We start from the raw sequence: 24947 nt of genomic DNA, 5'->3' as shown, positions 1-24947 counted from the left end.
GTCGCCTGAGGAAGAGAGTGTTTGAAGACCAGGACCTCAAACCCGGCACTAAGCTCATGGTCTACAGAGCAGCAGTGATACCCGCCCTGCTGTATGCCTCAGAAACGTGGACCATGTACAGCAGGCACCTCAAAGCACTGGAGAGGTACCACCAACGCTGCCTCCGCAAGATACTACAAATCCATTGGCAGGATAGGCGCACCAACGTCCGTGTTCTCGCTCAGGTCAACATCCCCAGCATTGAATCTTTGACCACGCTCAATCAGCTCCAATGGATGGGTCATGCCCGATACGAGACTCCCAAAACAAGCGCTCTACTCTGAGCTCCGGTACGGCAAGAGAGCCCCAGGTAGGCAGAGGAAACGCTTCAAGGACACCCTCAAAGCCTCCTTGAAAAAGTGTAACATCCCCATCAACACCTGGGAATCCCTGGCCCAAGACTGCACAAACTGGAGGAGAAGCATCCGGGAAGGCGCCAAACACCTCGAGTCTCTTCGCCGGGAGCAAGCAGAAGCCAAGCACAGGCAGCGCAAGGAGCGTACGTCAACCCAAGCACCCCACCCACCCGCCCCTTCAGCTACCATCTGCCCCACCTGTGACAGAGACTGTAGGTCCCGCATTGGACTCATCAGTCACCTGCAAACTCATTTTTAATGTGGAAGCAAGTTATCCTTGGTTCCGAGGGACTGCCTAAGAAGAAGAAGAAGTTGGTGATGGACATTGAAGTCCCCCACCCAGAGTACATTCTGTGCCTTGGCTACCCTCAGTGCTTCTTCCAAGTGGTGTTCACCACTATAAATCCAACCAGTGCAATTTTGGCATTGCACTAACCCTAAACTTGTGGATTGTAAATTGGGTGTGAGGGTCTGAACTGAAGCAGAGCGAGCTCGCTCACCTTCATTCTGGGATCAATTGGTCCTGAGCTCCTGATTCGAGCTGCACTTGTGCTGGAGCTGTAATGCCAATGCGAAGCAAAGCTGCTTCCCACTGATCTGGTTGTCACGTTACTGCAGCCTGGATTATATACTGCAATTTGAGACATTGGCCATTACATAAAGTAAGGAAATGTCTACAAATACTAGTGTGACATCATTGCAGTGACGAACCTTGGTCGTGAAGAGGACACCAAAGCTGTTGCAGTAAGTCTGGATTAGTGGGGTTTGCCCAGGCCACTCCCCCAGTCAGCCACTAGACTCTTTCTAAGGCCCCAATTCACTTTCTAACACTTGTGTGTCTTCCTTTAGGACTTTTGATGGGCGGCTGCCCATTCTCACCATCCTGGATACCGACCTGATTAAAACCATCTTTATAAAAGAGTTTTACACTTTGTTCACCAACAGGCGGGTAAGTATTGACGTGCACTGAAGGCTATTTGCAATTTACTACTAGTTTTTCTCGCTACTAAAATATGCCCTTGTTTTCTTTCCCATTATCTCCTTATTTCCACTAGGCTTTGGTGGTTCAGCTAGAATGTAGGCTGGTCTTTAAACTGCATGGGAGTTGCGAGAAGAGTATGTTTGATGGGGGGGGGAGACCCAACAAACCGATGGGCTGATGCTGTGAGTTGGTGTCCTACCTCTACCTCTCTCTGGTGCAACAGTGGTTGCCTAGGAAGTGATAGATCCCATGACGTGAAACAACTTGATGCATCCAGGAACACGCGAGTTGATTTTATTTTTACTGTGGAGGTTGGAGGGTTGTGTGCAACTCCTGATGTGTGCATACTAATTCATGATTTGTATTCGTACACTGTACATGTTGCATATAATGGCAATCATCTATTGAAATGGAACACTTCAGCTTGTTTGTGTATATCTAATGTCCCATTTGCTCTTTGCAAACAGAGATAACCCAATAGGCAACGAGTCCTAACGAGTTGACCAGCCGTGTGTGTTGTACAACTGCAAGTTATTTGCCTCCTTGTTATTGTCCCACTCCTCCTAATTCTCCTCCTCTTTCTGTCTCTTTCTCTTCCTCCTTGTACTCCTGTTTCATTGATGTGGACAATTTAAGGAATGCAGTTTAGTGTTGAATATTTCTGCCATGTGAAATATTGCAGGGTTACTGTGAAGCATCCCGTTTATAGCATGGAATTTTTTTTTATAAAAGAAAAAATGGGATTTAAATAATTTTGTGGAGTGTGGGATTATTTGATGTGAAGTTGTGCCCCTAGAATCCTTGGTGCCAAAGGGAATAAGAAGAAATGTTCACTTTGGTACAGATGACAAGAGCAGAGTAAAGTGATTATTAAATATACACACTTTATGCATTATCTGTGACCATAGTCAACAATGTTCCACACTCCGTGCAGCCACTGTCCAGATAAACGGTGATGTGAGTGGTGGGGGGAGAGGGAGAGATTAAGCTCTAAGAACATAGGGCCATAGAACATACGACATAGGAGCAGGAGTAGGTCATTTGGCCCCTCGAGCCTGCTCCGCCATTTAATAAGATCATGGCTGATCTGATCTTGGCCTCAACTCCACGTCCCTGCCCGCACCCCATAACCCTTGACTCCCTTATTGTTCAAACTCCATCTGCACAATTTTTGCCCACTCACTTAGCCTATCTATATCCCTTTGGAGATTCTTTGCGTCCTCCACACAATTTGCACCTATCTTTGTATCATCAGCAAATTTGGCTACATTACACTCGGTCCCTTCATCCAAGTCATTAATATAGGTTGTAAATAGTTGGGGCCCCAGCACTGATCCCTGCGGCACCCCACTAGTTACAGTTTGCCAACCTGAAAATGACCCATTTATCCCGACTCTCTTTTCTATTAGTTAGCCAATCCTCTATCCATGCCAATATATTACCCGCAACCCCTTGAGCTCTTATCTTGTGTAGTAACCTTTTATGTGGCACCTTACTGAATGCCTTCTGGAAATCCAAATACACGACATCTTCTGGTTCCCCTTTATCCACCCTGCTCGTTACATCCTCAAAGAACTCTAGCAAATTTGTCAAACATGATTTCCCTTTCATAAAACTACGCTGACTCTGCTTGACTATACTATGATTTTTAAATGTCCTACTACCACTTCCTTAATGATGGACTCCAGCATTTTCCCAATGACAGATGTTAGGCTAACTGGTCTATAGTTGCCTGCTTCCTGTCTCCCTCCTTTCTTAAATAGGGGCGTTACATTTGTGGTTTTCCAGTCCGCTGGGACCTCTCCAAAATCCAGGGAATTTTGGTAGATTACAACCAATGCATCCACTATCTCTACAGCCACCTCTTTTAAGACTCTAGGCTGCAGGCCATCGGGTCCAGGGGACTTGTCCGCCTTTAGTTCCATTAGTTTGCCTAATACTTTCTCTCTAGTGATAGTGATTGTTTTAAGTACCCCCCTCCCCACCCCAATAGCCCCTTGATTATCCATTATTGGGATGCTTTTAGTTTCTTCTGCCGTGAAGACCGATACAAAATATTTGTTCAAGGTCTCCGCCATTTCCCTGTTTCCCATTATTACTTCCCCAGACTCATGCTCTAGGAGACCAATGTTTACTTTAGCTACTCTCTTCCTTTTTTATATACCTGTAGAAGCTCTTACTGTCTGTTTTTATATTTCTTGCTAGCTTACTCTCATAAGATATCTTCTCTCTCTTTATCATTTTTTTAGTTGTCCTTTGCTGGTTTTTAAAAATTTCCCAATCCTCTGGCCTTTCCCTATTCTTTGCAACATTGTATGCTTTTGTTTTCAATTTGACACCATCCTTTACTTCCTTAGTTAGCCATGGATGGTTCATCCTTCTCTTAGAGTCTTTCTTTCTCACTGGAATATATCTTTGCTGAGAGTTATGAAATATCTCCTTAAATGTTTGCCACTGCTTTTCTACAGTCTTACCCTATAATATATTTTCCCAAGTCCACTTTAACTAAGTCTGCCCTCATACCTAAAATCAAAACTCTGCAATTAACAGGTTAAGGAACTGTTGAACTGCACAGCAGATCGATGGAAGAAACACACCAACCTAGAATCCCACGGTGGGATGATGACAGCTCAATGTGCAAACCTGACCTCCCTACACTGCCAGTGACTCATTGTGGCAACCTCTTGTACAATGGCACATAGGGGTAGAAATGGATTAGGGAAACGGGAACATTGGATCAGGAGTAGGTAATTCAGCTCCTTGAGCCTGCTCCACCATTGAATCACATCATGGCTCATCTGCACCTCCACTCCATTTATCTGCCTTGGCTCCATAATCCCTTGATACCTTTACTTAACTATCGCTCTCAGTATTTTAATTGTCCCAGTATCCACAGCCTTTTGGGGGAGAGAATTGCAGATTACTACTAGGCCTGTTTTCGGATCTGAAATAGGCGAGGTGCTCAGAGGCTTGTCCCGAGTTCGGCCTCGGGCTTCATCGTAATAATTCCGGCGAGCTGCGATACCGGTTTGCTGAATACCAAAATGGGCTGCCTACAAAACCAGCAGTGACTCTTGGGTAGTTTGTGGGGGTTGGGGGAGGGGGGTTTGGGGAATCAGAGGGAGTGAACGGGAAGGAGGTGGGCTGGCAGTGTTGCTGTGGAGGCGGAAGATGCACTCTACAATAACCTAAGTTGCAACAAGAAAAGTACCTGTTTGTTGGCGGCCTCCCAACAGCCCACTTGGGGAACTCTGGTTAGGCCGCATAAGAAATGAAAAAACTGAGGCCCGGTGCATGCGAGTCAGCACTGACCAGTTCCTGGAATTGGTTCTGAATTGGGAATTAGGCCCCTCCTAATGTACGGAGCACCTGTTTTAGGAGACCTCCAGGAATTCCTGAATGTTGACCAACCCAATATGGTGTTGGCTGCATTTCAGGGGCTCTTCGTGCGGCACACAGCATCCGAGAACTTGTTGGTTTTTTTGCCTTTGCCCTGTGCCGCAAAATGGCACAGTGGTGTCCAATTGCTGCCTGCCCAAATGCAGCCTGAGCGCACTTTGTGCAGTTTTAAGAGATCAGTTTATGAAGTAATGTCATTGAACCCGATATCTAATTAAATAAAAAAACTAGAAGTTAAGTCTTCATAGTTTTTCTGTAGGACTTTGGTCTGAATGGGCCACTGGCGGAGGCCGTCTCAATTGTCAAAGATGAACACTGGAAGAGAATCCGCAGTGTGCTTTCGCCCAGCTTCACCAGCGGGAGACTGAAAGAGGTAAAGATATATTTTGTCTGTGCTGGTACTTGTGATGTGCAAGGTTAGGTATGCACACAAGTGAGTTGGATGCAAAATCGTCCAATAATAATTGACTTCTTATGAGGGTGAGGGAGTAGATGCTGATACACTGTATTTTAACTTCTTGTATTGTAGTTGCTCCCAAAGTTTAACAGTGAATTAGACATTGAAATACAACCTGTTAACATCTACAAGGTTCCAAGGTGATCAGGCTCTGATTGTCTTGCCTTCACTTGAGCGTGTCCAGTTCCGCTCCGAGAACATTCTAACAATCTAAGCTTTATGTTTTCCTTATATTAAAAAGACACCCTCTTTCCCAACTATTCTTATTCCCCTGAAAGGCCTCCCATCAATCGTGGTCTTTGTCTTAGCCTAACGGCCATCTGTTCTACCTCATTAGAGATAACACAGTACCTGACTCTCCAGGCCTCCCTATCACCATCCTATAAAACATAAGATAACATGAATGTCTCCTTACTTAGAATGCTCCAACGACAGGCTTTACTAGACAAGGTTTCAATCTTTAGCTGCCCAATTCTTAAGGATGCAATGTTTATATAGAAAGCCCTATTATAAAATGGAAGCCTGCAAAAGTACTTCTCTTGCATGTACTGTGAACTGGTGGAGAGGTTCAGATGGGGTAGCTAAATATTGGTAACCTTATCAGTCTCAGCAGATCCTACGGTCTTATTACTCTAACGGATACTTGCATTGTTATAGAACATTTTAAGATGCTTTACTGAGGAAAAATTAAAAAGGATCAGCTGCCAATCCTTGATGGGAGAGGTACCTGACAGATTAACCAAAAAGACAGTCAAAAAAACTTCCAGAAGTAGAACTGAGATAGCTAAAGGCTGTTTCCCTTTGGGTGGGTGAAGCGAGGGAGGAATAGACAGAAGGCCAGAGTTGGTCTATTGGAAGGGATGTAAGGCAGGATGAGGCCATGGCGGGATTTGAAGACGTGAATAAGAGTTTTGCGTTGAGAGACGCAGCCAGTGTAGAGCGTAAAACCACTCGCTACTCCAGAATCATCCTGGAGAACAAAGATAACCCCTGGATTCTTTCTCCACTGCCACCGTTCTCCTTAAACCCCTTTCCCCTGCCTCTCCATCCTCCCCTCCAAGTCTGAGGAGGTCATGGCCTACTTTGTCACTTCAGATTGAGAGCCTCCATTTAACTGCCTCTGCTTCATCGCCCCCCCCACCCATCCACACACTAGCCCTGAACCTAGTCTGTTTCTAGTTTCCCTCCCATCTCCCCTTGAGTCCTCTCCAAGTTCATCTCATCCATGAGGCCCACCTTCTGCTCCCTTGACCCAATTAGCACTAATTGCTGACCCCCCCTCCCCCCCGCCCCACAAGTCGTACTTCCTTTCCTGGCTCCCATGCTAGTTGATATTGCAATTTGTTCCTTCTTAGGGAATGCCCCTTCTTTCAAAACTGCTGTCATCATGCACCTGCTCCAGGGGGGAAAAAACCCAACCCTAGATCCCTCTATCCTTGCAACATCCCTAGTCCTCCATTGTGTAGTCTCTTCCCAAATCGGTACTCCTTTCCCACAACTTGATGATTGAGTCTCTTGGGTTTCTGCCCCGCTACAGCAGTGAAACAGCCCTATTCAAAGTCACAAATGACATCCTCTGTGACTGTGACCATGATGCATTTTCCCTCCTGTATCTCTCTTCAGCCTTTGACACAGTGAACCGTACCATCCTCCTCCAACACCTCTGCTCTGTTGTCCAGCTGAGTGGGACTACCCTTATGCGGTTCCACTCTTACCAATTCAATCTTAACCAGAGCATCTCCAGGAATGGCTTGTCTTTCCACCAAATGCACCATTACCTCTAGGGTCCTCCAATGATCTAACCATGGCCCCCTCCTCTTCCTCAGCTAAATGCTGTCCGTTGGCGACATCATCCGCAGACATGGGGTCCACTTGAATGTTGACAACACCCAGCTCTACCACAACCCCTCAACTGCTTCACTTCCTGTGTTGCCCGACTGATTAATTATCTGACAACCGGTCTTGGATGAGCTGCAATTTCCTCCAGTTAAATACTGGGAAGACGAACGTGATCATCTTCAGCCCCTGCCACCCTCCGTAAATCCCTACATCAGCTCATCCAGAATTCCGCTGCCCAGATCCTGCACCAAGTCCGACTCCTTCACCACCTCCCCCCCCCACCACCCCCCTCCCCATTTCTCCAATTTAAATTTTTGCCCATGTATTTAAATCTCTTCATGGCCTCATTCCTCCCCATTTCTGAAACCTCCTCCAGCCCCCCCTGAACTCTCTGTTCCTCTGACTCTGGCCTTTTGCGCACATTCCCCACCCCTCGCATCACCATTGGTGTCCATGTTTTCCGCCGCCTAGGCACCATGCTGGAATTCACTGCCTAAGGCTCCTCTGCCTCTCCACATCCTCCTCCTTCTTAAGACCCTCCTTAAATCCCACTTGTTCGACTGAGCCTTTGGCCACCTCTCCTAATATTTCCTCCTTTTGGCTTGGCGTGCATTTATTTTTGATAACAGTTTGGGCCTGTGCCGGCATTTAAAGATGCAATATAAATGGAAGTTATTTGCTATTTTTGCCTCTCTGGGGATGTACCGAAAAGAAGGTAAAAAATATTTCGCAAACCAAATGTGTCCAATCACCCACATTCCTTCAGCCAAAGCGCTCTCACAAATGATTCGTATTCTGCAACCAGCAGCATGTTGACTTCCAGTCTGCAACACGTGGATATGCAGGTGTAAAGTATCTAATGTGACTGATTTTGACATCATTGATGCCAGATTAAGTTGATGCAGGGTATGGCTTGCATTTTTCTTTCCTGTTTTTATTTTACTCTTGGTCAGGAGAGCAGGTATCATTAGTCAACAATTTATATAATGCCTTTAACGTAGAAAATGTCCCAAGGCGTTTCAAAGGAGCGTTGTCAAACAAAATTTGACTGAGCCGAGTGAGAGTGAGAGTGAGAGGTTGAAGGCACGTCCACCAGTGGTGGGTCAAAAAAAATCAGTGATGCACAAGAGGGCAGAATTAGAGGGTTGTATGACCAGAGGAGGTTGGAGATGGGGAGGGGGCGAGGCCACTGAGGGATTTGAACACTAGGATGAGAATTTTAAATGTGAGGCGTTGCCAGACTGGGAGCCAGTGTAGGTCAGTGAGCACAGGGGCGATGGATGAATGGGACCTGGTGCGAGTTAGGACATGGGCAGAGTTTAGGATGAAATCAAATTTATGGAAAGTTGAAGGTGGGAGACTGGCCAAGAGATCATTGAAATAGCCAAGTCTGCAGGTAACAGGCCACCCTATAACCATTTAACCTTGTCAGTTCTGCTTTGTGTGGGGATAATCAGAAGCATGTTGCAGAGGGAATAAGATCGGAGGTCTTGTTTTCCAACCTGTGCAGCAGCTGAGATAATCAGCTTTGGTAGGATTTCCAATTAATGGCCTAATCGCCTGCTATCTATTATCATAGAAAAGGGCCGACCTCACCCTGGAATCAAAAGCAGGCAGACCAGCCCTAAGAGAGAAGATCCCCTCTTGACCAAGAATTCATTGAGGTGGCCACTATGGATACATACTTTAGTACAAGCAAGAGTTTTAAGATGGAATTCACTAAATTTCAGTGTGATTCCAAATCATTTGGGTCTAGGGTTGCCATCCCTCCAGGATTGCCCTGGAGTCTCCAGGAATTCGAGACTAATTTCCAGGGCACTGCGGCGAGCAACCCAATAGAAAAAAATCATAGGGGTGTTCATTTAAAAAAAGTGTATAATTAAAAAAAATATTCTTTGAACACTTTGTTTTGCTAGTTTATAAAAATGTTTGGACATGGGGTAATTTGCTATTCAACTGACGGTGAAGAATATCCAATCTGGGAATGAAGAGTCTATTCACTTTCCGATTGGCCTAGGAAGGTGATGCCCCACGAGGATGGACATGTCAAGCGACCAATGGCCAGAGTGTGGGGGCGGGGCAGTTGGAGACAGGAGGTCATGTGATGAAACCCCCGGAATATGTACAACCATATTTGGGTCCAGGCCAGCTTTGTGTACATCCCTTACTTTGGTTGCCCTTTTTTTCCCTCCCCAGATGTGTCCAATAATCAATCACTATTCAGAAAATCTTGTGAAATTTGCAGAAAAGAAAGCAAAGCTGAATGAACCTGTCGACATGAAGGAGTGAGTAATTTGTTTGTCTGATTACGGATCCGCGTTCCTCCACCACAAACCTTTCCTATCCCATCAAATCATTTTCACTTTGCTCCAAGGACCTTCTAATTCACACTGTTCTGAGAGGAGCGTGACCCTCGCTGACACTTCATAAACTTATTGATCGTCCTGTGTCAGCCAGTTATACCTGCTTCTGGGCTGGTTCAGACGGGACATACTAACTTCTCATTGCAGCTCATAAACATACAGCTTCCATACTGGACAACCACATATACCCTTGTATTTTATTTTTGAGGAATTTAACTCCTTCTATTTGTTTATTTCCCCTCTTGGGGTAACCGTGTTGGCCAAGAAGGTGGATGAAATGCTCCCTCGATTTCACCAATGTCACTTTGAGCGGTTCTGAGGGATCTGTGGGAATGACCTATTGTGACGGTTCCTCTGATCCACCCCAATTGGGTTCTACTCCATGTTCCAACACAATGGGGGGAATTTTAACCCCAAAAAACGGGTGGGTTTGGGTCAGGTGGGAGGTTAAAGTCTTAGAAATCTGAAACCCGACCCCAACCTGCCCACTTCCGGTTTTAATGGAGGCGGGACGGGGGTTGGGGGGATGAGCAGCCAACCTGCTCCCCGGAGGCGGGTTGGCATTTTAAATATTATAATGAGGCTGTGTTCCTCACTTAGAAACTCCATTTTAAATTTCACTCTGGGCAGCCAGGTTTCCCGGGCCTCTGGGGAACCCGGCAGCTAAATGGAGGCGAGGACTGCTGGATCCAGGAGTGCCTTTCCACTTACCTGCTGGATCCAGCGTCCATGCCTCACTAATACCCCCACCCCGCACGATCGGAGACCTTGTAGTTCCAGGTTTCCCGACCACAATCCAACCTCCCCGCCTCCAAGTTACAATCCTGGCCATTGTGCCTGCATCTATTTTCAAAAAGCCATTTGAACTGAGAGCAGACAACCTTTTTCTGTTTCCATTTTCCTCTGTTTAAAAGCACGAGAGGACAGGGTGTTCGAATAGCTCCCCTCTTTCAAGACTCCTCGGTGGTTTCTCGCCCTTTGGGCGTTGTTCCAGTCCAAGCAGAAACCCGGTCGCAGTGGGTGAATGTTTCACTCTGAATATTGATTTTAATCCAAACAACATCAACATATTATAAAATGGATAGTGAGTCACTGGAGAAGGTGCAGAAAAAGATTTACAAGGATGATACCAGAACTGAGAGGTTGTATCAGGAAAAGGCTGGGGCTCTTTTTCTCTAGAAAAGAGAAAGCTGAGGAGTGACTTAATAGAGGTCTTTAAAATTATGAAGTGGTTTGACAGGGTAAACGTGGATAAGATGTTTCCACTTGCAGGAGAGCTATAGGGGCTATAAATATGATAGTCACCAACAATGTTCCCTCTAATTTTATTTTTGGGTGCGTATCCTCTTTAACAGGCTGCATGGCCCATTCAGATCTCCAAGCACGCACGTTTTTTCCATTGGAAAGCTGGCAAGCGACCTGTGCGTGACCTGAAGATCGCTCTGCGACCACCCAGCTTAAAGGGAACATTGGTCACCAATAAATCCAATAGGAAACACTGGTTAATTGTCAGGAGTGGTAAGAATGTGGAACTTGTTACCACAAGGAGTGGTTGAGGCGAGTAGCATAGATACATTTAAGGGGAAGCTAGATAAGCACATGAGGGAGAAAGGAATAGAAGGATATGCTGTTGGGGTGAGATGAGAGAGGTGGGAGGAGGCTCGTGTGGAGCAAAAACGCTAGCATAGACCAGTTGGGCCAAATGGCCTGTTCCAGTGCTGTAAACTCTGCAATGCTTTAACTGTGCCTCAACTATCGGCTGTTAATCAGTTCTTAATGAGCACATTTCTCTTCTGCCAGTATCTTCGGAACGTACAGCATGGATGTGGTCTCCAGCACTGCATTCAGCGTGGATGTCGACTCCATCAACAATCCCAATGACCCGTTTATCAACAACATAAAGAAATTTATGAAATTCAGCTTCTTCAACCCTGTACTTCTCTTTGCTTGTAAGTGATTCAAAATATTTGTTTTCTTTTAGTTGAGCTAGGGTAGTGATTTTTTTTTCTTGAGTCTTTTTGGTTAAGGTCATTCGGGCCTCAATTGCCCTGTTTCCCTCGCTGTGCCGTTACCTGCTCGCACTTCCAGCAACTTGTGAGCAAAACTTTTTTTTGAGCTAAAGGATGCAGGAGCAAGGCTAACTAACAGCTGATGCCCTTAGATGTCCTGCTACAGCAAAATCTGGTCCAATAAGTTTTGCCTATGAGCCTCTGTAATTCAACAATTTGACTGCCAGGTGGCTTTTTTTCACCGTTTGCTCAATGCTTACTGAGAATTTTCAGTCCCGTTTTTACCCGCCCCCCGAACAGCGTGTGAAGGGGCGGTTTGAAGCAGAGATCATAACCCCTTTTAAGTAGAAAATGGATAAATATTTGAAGCCGAGGAAGATACAGGACCATGGGAAGAGATCAGGGTAGTGGGATTAGTCTTGGATTGCTCTAGCAAAGAGCCGGCACAGACATGGGCTGAATGGCCTCCTCCTATACTGTAAACTTTTAAGACTTGGTAAGAGAGGGAATAAAATGGAAACATTGTCAGGAGCAAGGTCTATAGAAGTTCAGAATCAGTCTCGGTGGGTAGCACGCTTGCCTCTGAGTCAGAAGGTTGTGGGTTCAAGTCCCACTCCAGAGGTTTGAGCACTTAATCCAGACACTTCATGCAGTGCTGAGGGAGCGCTGCACTGAGTTGCCATTTTTCGGATGAAACCTTAAACTAAGGCCCCGTCTGCCCTCTTGGGTGGATGTAAAAGATCCCATGGTACTATTTCGAAGAACGGGAGTTCTCCCAGTTTCCAGGCCAATATTTATCCCTCAACCAACATCACTAAAACAGTTTCTGTTAATTATCACATTGCTGTTTTGTGGGAGCTTGCTGTGCGCAAATTAGCTTTTTTTATTCATTCATGGGATGTGGGTGTTGCTGGCAAGGCCTGCATTTATTGCCCATCCCTAGTTGCCCTTGAGAAAGTGGTGGTGAGCCACCGCCTTGAACCGCTGCAGTCCGTGTGGTGAAAGTACTCCCATAGTGCTGTTAGGGAAGGAGTTCCAGGATTTTGACCCAGCGACAATGAAGAAATGGCGATATAATTCCAAGTCAGGATGGTATGTAACTTGGAGGGCAACTTGGAGATGGTGGTGTTCCCATGCTCCTGCTGCCCTTGTCCTTCTAGGTGGAAGAGATCACGGGTTCGGGAGGTGCTGCTGAAGAAGCCTTGGCGAGTTGCTGCAGTGCATCTTGTAGATGGTACACACTGCAGCCACGGTACGCCGGTGGTGGAGGGAGTGAATGTTTAAGGTGTTGGATGGAGTGCCAATCAAGCGGGCTGCATTGTCCTGGATGGTGTGGAGCTTCTTGAGTGTTGTTGGAGCTGCACTCATCCAAGCAAGTGGAGAGTATTCCATCACACTCCTGACTAGTGCCTTGTAAATGGTAGAAAGGCTTTGGGGAGTCAGGAGGTGAGACACAGTATTTATGTCATGTTTCCTACATCACAACAGTGGTTACATTTCAAAAAGACTTCTTTGGCTGTTAAGTGCTTTGGAACGTCCTGAGTTTGTGAAAGGCGCTATAGAAATGTCTCCCTCACCCGCTCCTTTCTAAACCTGTGTGCAGAGCTACGACTGTTGGTCATCTGTTTGATTTTTGATTTTTCTTTTTTCCAGTGATTTTTCCTGCCTTTCTCCCAATCATGGTAAAACTTGATTTCAGCTTCTTCCCTCGAGATGTGACTGCCTTTTTCATGAGTGCTTTGACGAGTTTGAAGGCAAAGAGACAAAAAGAAGTGCACACCGTGAGTGTTAAACTAACCATTGAAACGGTTCAGGTTGCTGCACCTGTTCTGCCACTCTCCCGCAATACTGACTATCCTTCACTGCCTTATTCTCACAACTAGAAAGGAAATGGCTGTAACAACATTGGTATAATTAGAAGGGACGGGTACCTGGGGAATATTGTGTCATTTTGCAGTTGTTGAAGTTTGCCAGCCAGGCGTGCGGTTTAAATGTTCAATCTGGTTGGATCCAGCCCTACGGTCGCATGCCTGGGATTGCTGCTGGGGTTCACCCATCTCCCGCTGTAATGTGGAAACGGCGGGGGTGACGGCTACTTTCGCTGTCTATCCCAGGCTTCCGCCAGTCTTTGGCCGAGGTTACAGTGGGTGATCAGGAGAAGTCTGCGGAAAGTCTACCCCATGGTGTTTTGGGTCAGAAATAGGGGCCCAGTAGTAAAAGAGGTACTGGATGACCGGTGAATAGAAGACCTGATTAAAGATGGATGGGGTGGGGTGGGGAGGAGGAGCAGAAGAGGAGACTATACCAGTATTCTTGGTGTGAATGAAAGCAGTCCTGATCTTTTCTCTTGGTCTGTATCGATGTTGATTAGAAATCTTATTATTGTATTGTATGTAAGTGAAGGCCTCTAACTGTTCCCTAGCCTTTCCAAAGTTGTTTTACGATTGACAGCTGTAGTGTGTAATCTGTTTGACACCAGGTGTGGTGGTGGTGCACTACCCGTTTGTACTTTGTGCTCCATTAAATGTCCAGAGCAAAACCGGAATTGATTTAGTTGATGGACAGCAGTGACTGTTTGAGGCAAATATATTCTTGCAGCTAAATTGGATTAGAGGGTGTTGTCCAATACTGAGGCCACCTTTACAGCAGAGTTGTAGCTAATTAAATGTTGGGAGAAGTGCCTGTCAGTGACTGTGCAGGAGAGGAGCAGCATTACTGGAGGTGGTTTGTCATGTTGAGCATCTTGTATTCAAAGTAAAGTTGGTTAAATTGATCCAAGAGCAAGAATCTCCATTTATTGCAGCCTACCCAAAATGGAATAACTGTGTCCTTGACTTGTTTAACCGACTATGGCGAGGGTACAGGAGAGCTTCATTAGGAAGATAAATCAAGGATGAGAGGTTTTAGCTATGAGGAGAGACACAAGAAAATGTGTCTTTTTCACAGGAATACAGACAGTTCAGAGGAGATCAGATTCAAAATGTTGTTGAGGTAAACGGGGGGAAAACCTTTCCACTAGTTGGTGCGTTGGTAACTCGAGGGCATAAATCGAAAACCATGTGAGCAATTAGGCAAAATTATTTTCATGCAGAGGACTGATAGGACGCAGAAAGCCCGACCAGAAGCAGAATCCATAACCGCTTCTAATAGGGAAGTGGATAAATATTTGAAAACAGAATTTTAAAAGGCTGTTGCGGATGGGACTAAATTGTTAGGTCTGAGAACCAATGCAGCTGTGCTGAGCTGAGTGATCTTCTGTGTCGTGGAATTCCAGGGTCCCTACTCCACCACCAGCAGAGTGGAGTAGTGGGGACTCCCGCTGGCCACCCACGGCCATCAGTGATGACCCTGTCCCATTGTAGGGGATGGAGTAATTTATATAGTCACCATGAGTGGCTCTGCCTGACTACAGGCTCTGCTGCTCCAGTCGGGGGAGCAGGCAAACCTTGAAGGCCAAAGATTTAAGGTTCTTAGATTTTGTCTTCTCCCCACAGGGATAGAATGGCGAGCCCTGTGGGATTGATTACCTTTCTCTCAGTGAGTCTCGGGGCCTTTACTAGATACATAATTGGCTGACTGGAATTCCATTGGGCCTGGGAAAAATGTAATGGGCAGAATGCCCGGCGTAGATCAGGAACTCCCTCTGACACTCCCCAGAGCAGTCTTTGAGCATGTTTGAATGGGTGGAAGACTCGACCGCTCTTCCCCGACTAGAGATCGGGGTGGATTCTGAGTCTGGCCCCTCTGGAGGCAATATGTTCTAGTTCCTCCTTTCCACCCCTCGGGAATTTCAGGATCTATGACTTTAATCCTAAGAATCCGGTTTCTGTGCCATCGGAGCCGAGTCCTCACATGGTTCTTGTTTAACTCTCAGGATCGGGTGGATTTTCTGCAGCTGATGGTTGATTCTCAAACGACCGACATCAGCCCCGAGGAGCAGAATGGAGTCAGCAATTCGACATACAAAGGTACCATCAGTGGAAAACCTCTCCTTCCCTTCATCCTTGTTTCTGTCCCTGAAGTTAATGCTCCCTGTCTATCTCTCTGGTCTCCCCATACCCTACCTGGCTGACAGTTTGGACACGTGACCTGCTCTAAAACCAACAGTGAGGGGGTTCAGTGAGAACAGTCTGGGGAGGCCTAACTCCTGCTGGGATTTGTTTCCTCTCTCGCCCTACTGGGAATTGCCTGGTTTCTGGCCAGTGATTCCCCACAGTCATGGGTTTGAGATTGGGAACTGGATAGTGCAGGGAAATCGCAGACACACATTAATCACCCCTGTGTGGCTGTGCACTGGAGTTCCAGTGAGCACTACCTGCACATTAACCCTTTCAACGCTGACTGTCCCTTGTTGCTTTTAGAAATGTTCATCTTTTCTATCTTACAAAAGCATAAAAGTGCTGATTTACACAAGCATTAGAAAGTAGATTTGAACTGCCGTTTCACTTGTAGTTTCCTCTTACTAAACTCTAGCTTGTAATCTATTCTGCTTACTGTGCTGGGCATATATTCAATGTTTTTAGTACGTGCCTAATTTAGTACTCCAGGCACGGTTATTGGAAGCGTTGAATTATCTGTGGCATTGCATTTTTAAGTAGCTGTAATAATGATACAAGTTTTCTGAAATATTTGCATTGAAAACCCAACATTTTAAGCTTCTATGTTGTAAGGTGAAGTTTGCAGTACAAATTCTGATTCTTCCGATTCTCTGCAGCTCTGACTGACACGGAGATTCTGGCACAGGCCCTTGTGTTTATCCTTGCCGGGTACGAGACCTCCAGCAATACGTTGTCATATGTGGCGTACAATCTGGCTATGCACCCAGACGTACAGAAGAAACTGCAGCAAGAAATAGATGAGGCTTTTCCCAACAAAGTGAGTCGTTGAGAAAGAACTTGCATTTAAATGGTGTCTTTCAGGACATCCCAACCCCCTTTACAGCCAATGAAGTACTTTTGAAATGCAGTCAATGTTGTGATGTAAGAAACGCGGCAGCCAATTTGCGCACAGCAAGGTTCCACAAACAGCGATGTGATAATGATCAGATAAATATTGGCCAGGGAGAACTCCCTTGAATTTCAAAATTGTGCCATGGAATGTTTTAAATCTACCTGAGACGAGCCTCTGTTTAATGTCTCAACTGAAAGATGGCACCTCCGACAGTACAGCACTCCCTCAGTACTGCACTGGAGTGTCAGCCTGGATAAGTGTGCGCAAGTCTTGGGCGCGGGACTTGAAACCACAGCCTTCTGACTGAGGTGAAAGTGCTACCAGGTGAGCCATGGCTGATGGCGAGAGAGCTGGGGTTTACCGATAGGGATCATTTCCTGAGTGCACGCTGGCGATGGGAACCTCACCTGCTGGGTGGAAGCAGCTATTGGGGAAATAATGGGCGCGCTGCTTGTGATTTTCCATCCTTTTGACTTCAGCACTACTGGCGTGTGTTCAGAGAATTGCCCCCAGGGGCCATAGTGGCCAAGTCAATGAATGGGGTTCATTTCCTGTGGTATTCGATCACCAGCAGCTGCTCTATTTTCCTGTGACCTTCAAATGTCCACAATGTGCTGAGTTTAGTGTGCTTTGACGTCAAGTCCTTTACAGGTCTTCGATGGACAATTGTTCACCAAAATGTTTGTGTGTGAGGAGGGAGGGAACAGCCAGGAGAGCTGTATGTTATTTCGATCCTGTTGATGATGATTAGCTCACGTGATGTGAATGACCTCATTTACATTGCATTCCATGCTGGACAGTGGTGGCCATCATCCCTGGATCCTCTTCATTTCATCCTGCTTTTTTTTACCAGCAGGTAACACCCCCACCCCTCTTTATTGAGTTGTTATTTTGTTCTTTTCTACCCCCATCATCCTTAAATAGATCTTCTTCACCCTTAACAGATAGCAAATAGACAATCTGCACTCTGGCTTTCTGCATTGCTCTACAATTGGCTAGTATATTCATTACAAATATAAAGCACTTAATGGTGTTTGATCTGTTTTGTGCTCACGACATATATTACGTAGTATTTACAGCACAGGAACAGGCCATTCGTCCCAACAGGTCCATGCTCCACATGAGCCTCCTCCCACCCTTCTTCATCTAACCCTGTCAACATATCCTTCTATTCCTTTCTCCCTCATGTGCTTACCTAGCTTATTCTTAAATGCATCTATCCTATTGGCCTGAACCACTCCATGTGGTAGTAAATTCCACATTGTAACCACTCTCTGGATAAGGAATGTCTCCTGAATTCCCAATTGGATTTATTAGTGAAGATCTTGTATTTAGGGCCCCTAGTTCATGTCTTCCCCACAGTGGAAAGATCTTCTCTACCAATACACAAAAACAGAAAATATTTCTTCTGGCCTGTAATAAAACATAACATTCTAGTTTGCGCCCCCCTACTCCCAGCTTTTACTAGAATCATAGAATGGTTACAGCACAGAAGGAGGCCATTCGGCCTGTCGAGCCCGTGCCGGCTCTCTGCAAGAGCACTTCAGCTAGTCCCACTCCCCTGCCCTTTCCCCCTAGACCTGCACATTTTTTTTCCTTCAGGTACTTATCCAATTCCCTTTTGAAAGCCATGATTGAGTTTGCCTCCGCCACCCTTTCAGGCAGTGCATTCAGATCATAACCACTCGCTGCGTAAAAAAGTTTTTCCTCATGTTGCCTTTGGTTTTTTTGCTAATCACCTTGAATCTGTGTCCTCTGGCTCTCGACCCTTTCGCCAATGGGAACAGTTTCTCTCTATCTACTCTGTCTAGACCCCGCATGATTTTGAACACCTATCAAATCTCCTCTCAACCTTCTCTGCTCTAAGGAGAACAACCACAGCTTCTCCAGTCTATCAACGTAACTGAAGTCCCTCATCCCGGGGATCATTCCCCCCTCATCCCCAGATTCAGTCTCGTAAATCCTTTCTGCACCCTCTCAAGTCTTCACTTCCTTCCTAAAGTGTGGTGCCCAGAATTGGACACAATACTCCAGTTGAGGCTGAACCAGTGTTTTATAAAGGTTCATCATAACTTCCTTGCTTTTGTATTCTATGCCTCTATTTATGAAGCCCAGGATCCCGTATGCTTTTTTAACTGTTTTCTCAACCTGCCCTCCTACCTTCAACGAATTGTGGACATATACTCCCAGGTCTCTGTGTTCATGCACCCCCTTAGGATTGTGTCCTTTAGTTTATGTTGCCTCTCCTTGTTTTTCCTACCAAAATGTATCACTTTTCTCATTTTTCTGCATTAAATTTCATCTGCCATGTATCTGCCCATTTCACCAGCCTGTCTGTCTGTCTTGAAGTCTATCACTATCCTCCTCACTTTTCATGAAAGTTCCAAGTTTTGTGTCATCTGCAAATTTTGAAATTGTGCCTTCTACAACCAAGTCCATTCAACGGCATTACCATCGGCGAATCCCGCACCATCAACATCGTGGGGGTCACCATGGACTTAACTGGACCAGCCACATAAATACTGTGGCAACAAGAGCAGCGAGAGGCTAGGTTTTCTGCGGCAGGTGTCTCGCCTCCTGACTCCCCAAAACTTTTCCACCATCTACAAGGTACAAGTAAGGAGTGCGATGGAATACTCTCCACTTGCCTAGATGAGTGCAGCTCCAACAACACTCAAGAAGCTTGACACCATCCAGGATAAAGCAGCCCACTTGATTGGCACCCCATCTATCACCTTAAACATTCACTCCTTCCACCAGCGGCGTACCGTGACTGCAGTGTGTACCATCTACAAGATGCACTGCAGCAACTCGCCAAGGCTTCTTCAGCAGCACCTAACAAACCCGCGACCTCTTCCACCTAGAAAGACAAGGGCAGCAGGTGCATGTGAACACCACCACCTTCAAGTTCCCCTCCAAGTCACACACCATCCTGACCTAGAAGTATATCGCCAATCCTTCATCGTTGCTGGGTCAAAATCCTGGAACTCCCTGCCTAACAGCACTGGGAGTACCTTCACCACACGGACTACAGCAGTTCAAGAAGGCGGCTCACCACCACCTTCTCAAGGGCAATTAGGGATGGGCAATAAATGCTGGCCTTGCCAGTGACGCCCACATCCCATAAACGAATAATATTTATCAAGAAAAGCAGTGATCCTGGTACTGACCCCTGGGGAACACCACTGTTTACCTTCCTCCAGTCTGAAAAACAACCATTCACCACTACAATGTTTCCTGTCACTTAGCCAATTTCGTATCCATGCTGCCACTGCCCCTGTTATTCCATGGGCTTCAACTTTGCTGACAAGCCTATTATGTGGCACGTTATCAAACGCCTTTTGGAAGTCCATGTACACCACATCAACCGCAATACCCTCATCAACCCTCTGTTACCTCATCAAAAAACTCGATCAAGTTAGTTAAACATGATTTGCTTTTAACAAATCCGTGCTGGCTTTCCTTAATTAATCTACACTTGTCTACGTGACTGTTAATTTTGTCCTGGATTATCGTTTCTAAAAGCTTCCCCACTACCGAGGTTAAGCTGACTGGCCTGTAGTTGCTGGGTTTATCCTTACACCCTTTTTTTTGAATAAGGGTGTAACATTTGCAATTCTCCAGTCCTCTGGCACCACCCCTGTATCTAAGAAAGATGGGAAGATTATGGCGAGTATCTCCGCGATTTCCTACTGAATCTCCCTCAGCGTCCGAGGATGCATCCCATCCGGTCCTGGTGACTTATCAACTTTTAAGTTCAGACAGCCTTTCTAGTACCTCCTCTTTATCAATTTTTATCTCATCCAGTATCTCCTCTACCTCCTCTTTCACTATGACTTTGGAAGCATCTTCTTCCTTGGTGAAGACAGATGCAAAGTACTCATTTAGTACCTCAGCCATGCCCTCTGCCTCTATGTGTCAGTTCAGTTGCTAAAAGTGTGTTTCTGTGTGAAGGCTCCTCCCACATATGAAGCAGTGATGCAGTTGGAGTACTTGGAAATGGTGATATCTGAAACCCTGCGACTGTACCCTCCTGCACCCCGTATAGACAGAGTGTGCAAGAAAGATGTCCAGCTCAATGGGCTGACCATTCCAAAGGGGACCATTGTCATGGTGCCTGCCTATGTCCTGCACCATGATCCAGCATACTGGCCGGAGCCTGAGGAGTTCAGACCTGAAAGGTACGTAGCAATGGGATTTGTGATTTTCTTTTTCCCGATCCCCACCCTGCCAACCTTTCATGGCCTCTGTTGATACGAGTTGGGATTTATTGTAAACATTTCTGTATTTGCATGGAAACTTCCTACCTATGGGGAATTTTAACTAGCCCAGGCCTCTGACCTGCGTCAAATCCGTAATTTACTGCAGTGCCGTGCCATCACCACACTCTGCACAAGTCTTGACTTCTTACAGGGCACCTGCCACTTCTGCTGCCTTGTTCAGGCAACCATTGTTTAAGTATAAGCCTGAGTGTTGGTGGGCTATTCAGCTGCTGGGGCCTTCAGCAGAGGCGCTTGCACTGCCTCGCCTTGACTTCCAGTACATAGAATGTACAGCACAGAAACAGAGTGCGGAAGTTGTAGTTGTGTCTCGGATTCCGGATGGTTTTGCCTTTTGATGGTCAAGCAGCTTCCGATGCAGTTGGGTGTTTGGTCATTCCATGGCGAAACTAGCTGAAAATGGCAGGCAGATTACCGGCTTGTGTCCTGGACTGTGGCACGGGGTATGAGCGCATGAGTGAAGGTCCTGTTACTATGGTTAAAAAGCTGGTTTGGTTAGGCAGGCGTTGCGTGTGCCTCACCTGTCAAAGGGTCACCAGCCCCCACTGGGCAGAGCAATGTCCTCCTTGAATAGCAACATACACACCTACTTTGCAGCAAGTCTAGTGATCAGGAGCAGACACCAGGCATGTTTCTCTTTGCATTCCACAGACCTTGGGCTACTGAGGTTAAATATAGCACTGCTATCACCACCCTGACTGAGGTCAACTACCTCAGCAATGAGCAGACATCACATTTTGGACTTTACTGTTTAGCCCATTAACCAACTGAACCATCAAGAGCCTTTTGGTTTTTATTTAATTGACCATGTGCAGTCTGTTTTCTTATCACCTGTACATGTGCAAAAGCATGTTGGGGATGCTGGAAGCTGTGTATTTCTCCCTGATTTGGAAGGGCCGCCTGACACCTGAGCTGACCTACCATCTAGAAAGAGCCAGTTGAGACTGCTTCAGGTAGTTCGAGAAGTCACCATCCTGTAATGACAGTAATATTCATACAAACAATGGCTAAAACTGACCAGCCTCTCAATGTCTTGAAACCCAGCAACATGTTCTACCTAAACCTCCAAAAGGAATCTGACAAAGTTCCACATAAAAGACTGTTGGTTCACTGAAAGGCATTAGCAATTCAAAGTAAACCCCTGGAACTGGCTGAAGTTGTGACCTAGAGTACCATGCTTTGGTCAGGCCCTACCTTGAGTACTGTCCAATTCTGGTTGCTGAGACACAAGGGAGACCAAGTACTGGAGGAAATGCAGAGAAGAGCCACAACAAGGCTGATTCTCGTGTCTGAGTTATGATGAGAAACTGGAGAAACTTGGCCACTTCAGCCTTGATGAGGCGATCTTCTAGAGGTACATAAGATAGTTAAGGGAATTGAAAACGTATACCCCGGGTGTTACTTTAATTCATGAGAGGAGAACAAAGATTGAAATGAGTAAGTGGTAAATTTAGGATTAATGTTGAATTCTTTTTTACACAAAGTGATCAATGTATAGGATAGAAATCTTGGGATAGTAGAGACAAACACCCTGGACCATTTTAAGAAACAATTGGAATCTGCAATGGGAGGTACTTTAGGATCTTACTAAGTAGATGGGTTGTGATGGGGCAAATGGCCTTTCTCATCCCTAATGATCAGCATGAATGGGGCAGTAATGGGTTCGGTAGACTTAACGCCCCATTTACGACAACAATCGGGCTGCTGCCACCTGCAGAGAAGCACCTGCCTGTTCAGGTGGTCGGCCTCTTTTAATATGCAAGTTGTGGTCTTATGACATGCAAAGCTCCCAGTTTGGCTTTTTATGATAGATCTGCACACAATTGGATGTCAATTGAGGACAGGATCAACCTTGGCTGTACTGCCGCTCTCCACAGTTGATGAGCCTGCCAACACTCCATTGTCTGGGCTCACACATTCAAGATTGGCCCCCAGTGGCTGTGGAGCGACACCGCAAGAAGCATTAGTGAAGGACTAGCTGGGACAAAAAACAGGATTACAGTTTCACAGTGTTGTATTCTCCATCCGTCTCTCTGATAAATGCATACTATCTCTAACTGAATTTGACAATGATCTATTTCACTTGTTTTGCCTCTGCCAATATAATTAGGTTCAGTAAAGAGGAAAGGGAGTCTCGGAACCCTTGTGTCTACCTGCCATTCGGGATGGGCCCTCGGAACTGCATTGCGATGCGATTTGCACAACTCGTGATGAAGATGGCGCTGGCTTCACTCTTGCAACACATGACTCTTGTGCCGTGCAAGGAGACACCGGTGAGAATTCTGGAATATAGGAATTATTTGAAGGTGTGATTAAATGTTGTGAAGTGGCATTGAGATTTTTGTTTTTGAAGCGAATACAGTGGGAAGGGAATTATGGAATGATAGCTGATGGATAGATAATGAGATGTAACGGAACCATCCATCTCTCCAGTCGAACCCTTCCTGTTGGCTGAATATCACCGTTGCTCTTTCTATTCCAGATCCCATTAGAACTGGATGTGAAAGGACCCATGCAACCTAAAAAACCCATAATCCTGAAATTTGTGCCGCGAGTGAATGCTGATCCAAAGGAATAAAGCACATGGACCATGCGGAGCTGTGAAAATATACAGGAGCGTCTACATCTCAAAACAAAGATAATTAGGATCTTGCACCGCTCAGTAAATGAAAATACATGGAGACTCAATAAAAATATATAGGATCCTGCATTAAGACTTGGGAAACAATAAGGATACAGTGATAAGCATCCATGATCTATCTCCAGTTGCTAAGACTGTCTGAATGTTAAGAGAGTCACCTCATGTTCTATAGGCATACTATTAATAGTGATTGTTCAATAGGAAAAAAAATCTGCCAACTTACTATTACTGTCTGAAAGGAAGACTTGCATTCATATAGTGCCTTTCACGACCACTGGATGTCTCAAAACGTGTTACAGCCAATGAAGAACTTTTCGAAGTGGAGTCTTGTAATGTGGTAAACGCGGCAGTCAATTTGCGCACAGCAAGCTCCCACAAACAGCAATGCGATAATGACCAGATAATCTGTGATAATAGAACGTTGCAAAATAATGTATGGTTTTTAAACCTTGGACATTGAAAATGAATCATCTGTGATTACAAAACTGTTTTGACTATACTATAGATATTCCATCATTCCAAAGTACTAAATGTTTTCTATAGAAAATGTATGTGTAAATGATTTCTTCTTACACTAATTTAATATATGGCTTTTTAAGCAACATTGCCAGTCTTAACAAAATTGAAATACATTTAAAATCATTGAGTACAATATGCTGTTTCGGCTACCTGTGTCTCAAACCAACTGATCAATTTGGGCAGCGAGAGCCCGGGAGCCCAGGAGTGACAGTTGGCGAGAGCGGGAGTGACAGTTGGCGAGAGCGGGAGTGACAGTTGGCGAGCGCGGGAGTGACAGTTGGCGAGCGCGAGAGTGACAGTTGGCGGGAGCGGGAGTGACAGTTGGCGAGCGTGGGAGTGACAGTTGGCGAGCGCGAGAGTGACAGTTGGCGGGAGCGGGAATGACAGTTGGCGAGCGCGAGAGTGACAGTTGGCGGGAGCGGGAGTGACAGTTGGAGGGAGCGGGAGTGACAGTTGGCGGGAGCGGGAGTGACAGTTGGAGGGAGCGGGAGTGACAGTTGGCGCGGGCGGGAGTGACAGTTGGAGGGAGCGGGAGTGACAGTTGCCGCGGGCGGGAGCGGGAGTCGGAGAGACCGTCAACTGTCAACAAGCTCCATCCTTTAGTGCGAGGTTTGACTGGGGGAGACCGCGGGCTCATTAATAGCTGAGTGCGCACTCTAACTCCTTCCACTGATGTTCTGTAATGCGCCAGAAAGTCTTTGGTAAGCACAAGAACAGTTTAATCCAAACAGCAACGAGTTAGTGAAAAGCAAAGTTTCACTGCAGATGCTGGGAATCAGAAGCAAAAAAATCCCCAGAAAACGCTGGAGAAACACAACGAGTCAATCATAATCTGTGGAGACAACAGACAAGTTCATTTTTTTGGGCCCTGAATCCTGCTTCAAAACTGAAAAATAAGAGGTGAACAGGCGTATTAATAAAGGGAGGAGGGGAAAGCACGTATTGGAAAAACCAGACAAGCCCAGAGTGGTGAGTGGAATGATAAAACCTCAGCCAAGTAATGGACAGAAACATTAAGTCATTAAAGGGTCAAAGGGCGTGTCTTGACCTCACTCCTAAGCCCTTATCTGACGGCCGGGTCCCCTGCTGGGGGGCTCTTGCTCCCTCCTCCCC

At 46.0% G+C, this 24947-nt stretch overlaps 1 protein-coding gene across 4 annotated transcripts in view; it reads left to right on the top strand.

The window, feature by feature from the left end:
• The window catches only part of LOC147110360 (cytochrome P450 3A30-like), a 56744-nt gene extending 32777 nt beyond the window's left edge, over nt 1-23967 (top strand). For 2 of the 4 annotated variants that reach the window (XM_086000300.1, XM_086000297.1), the window contains 10 exons: nt 1245-1344; nt 5036-5149; nt 9269-9357; nt 11236-11384; nt 13098-13225; nt 15319-15412; nt 16159-16319; nt 20349-20575; nt 22785-22947; nt 23157-23967. In XM_086000300.1, the coding sequence (XP_085856426.1) occupies nt 1245-1344; nt 5036-5149; nt 9269-9357; nt 11236-11384; nt 13098-13225; nt 15319-15412; nt 16159-16319; nt 20349-20575; nt 22785-22947; nt 23157-23252 (1321 nt within the window). In that variant the 3' untranslated portion in view covers nt 23253-23967. The remainder of the gene's footprint in view (nt 1-1244; nt 1345-5035; nt 5150-9268; nt 9358-11235; nt 11385-13097; nt 13226-15318; nt 15413-16158; nt 16320-20348; nt 20576-22784; nt 22948-23156) is intronic. The other 2 variants (XM_086000296.1, XM_086000298.1) reach the window with 2 other exon arrangements.
• The last annotated feature ends 980 nt before the right edge of the window (nt 23968-24947 follow it).

This window comes from Somniosus microcephalus, chromosome 11, assembly GCF_052327205.1.
Source record: "Somniosus microcephalus isolate GS21.2 chromosome 11, FLI_Smic_1.0, whole genome shotgun sequence".
NCBI lineage: Eukaryota > Metazoa > Chordata > Chondrichthyes > Squaliformes > Somniosidae > Somniosus > Somniosus microcephalus.
The sequence above is the reverse complement of the archived record's forward strand: the minus strand, read 5'-3'. Positions and strand labels throughout refer to the sequence as shown.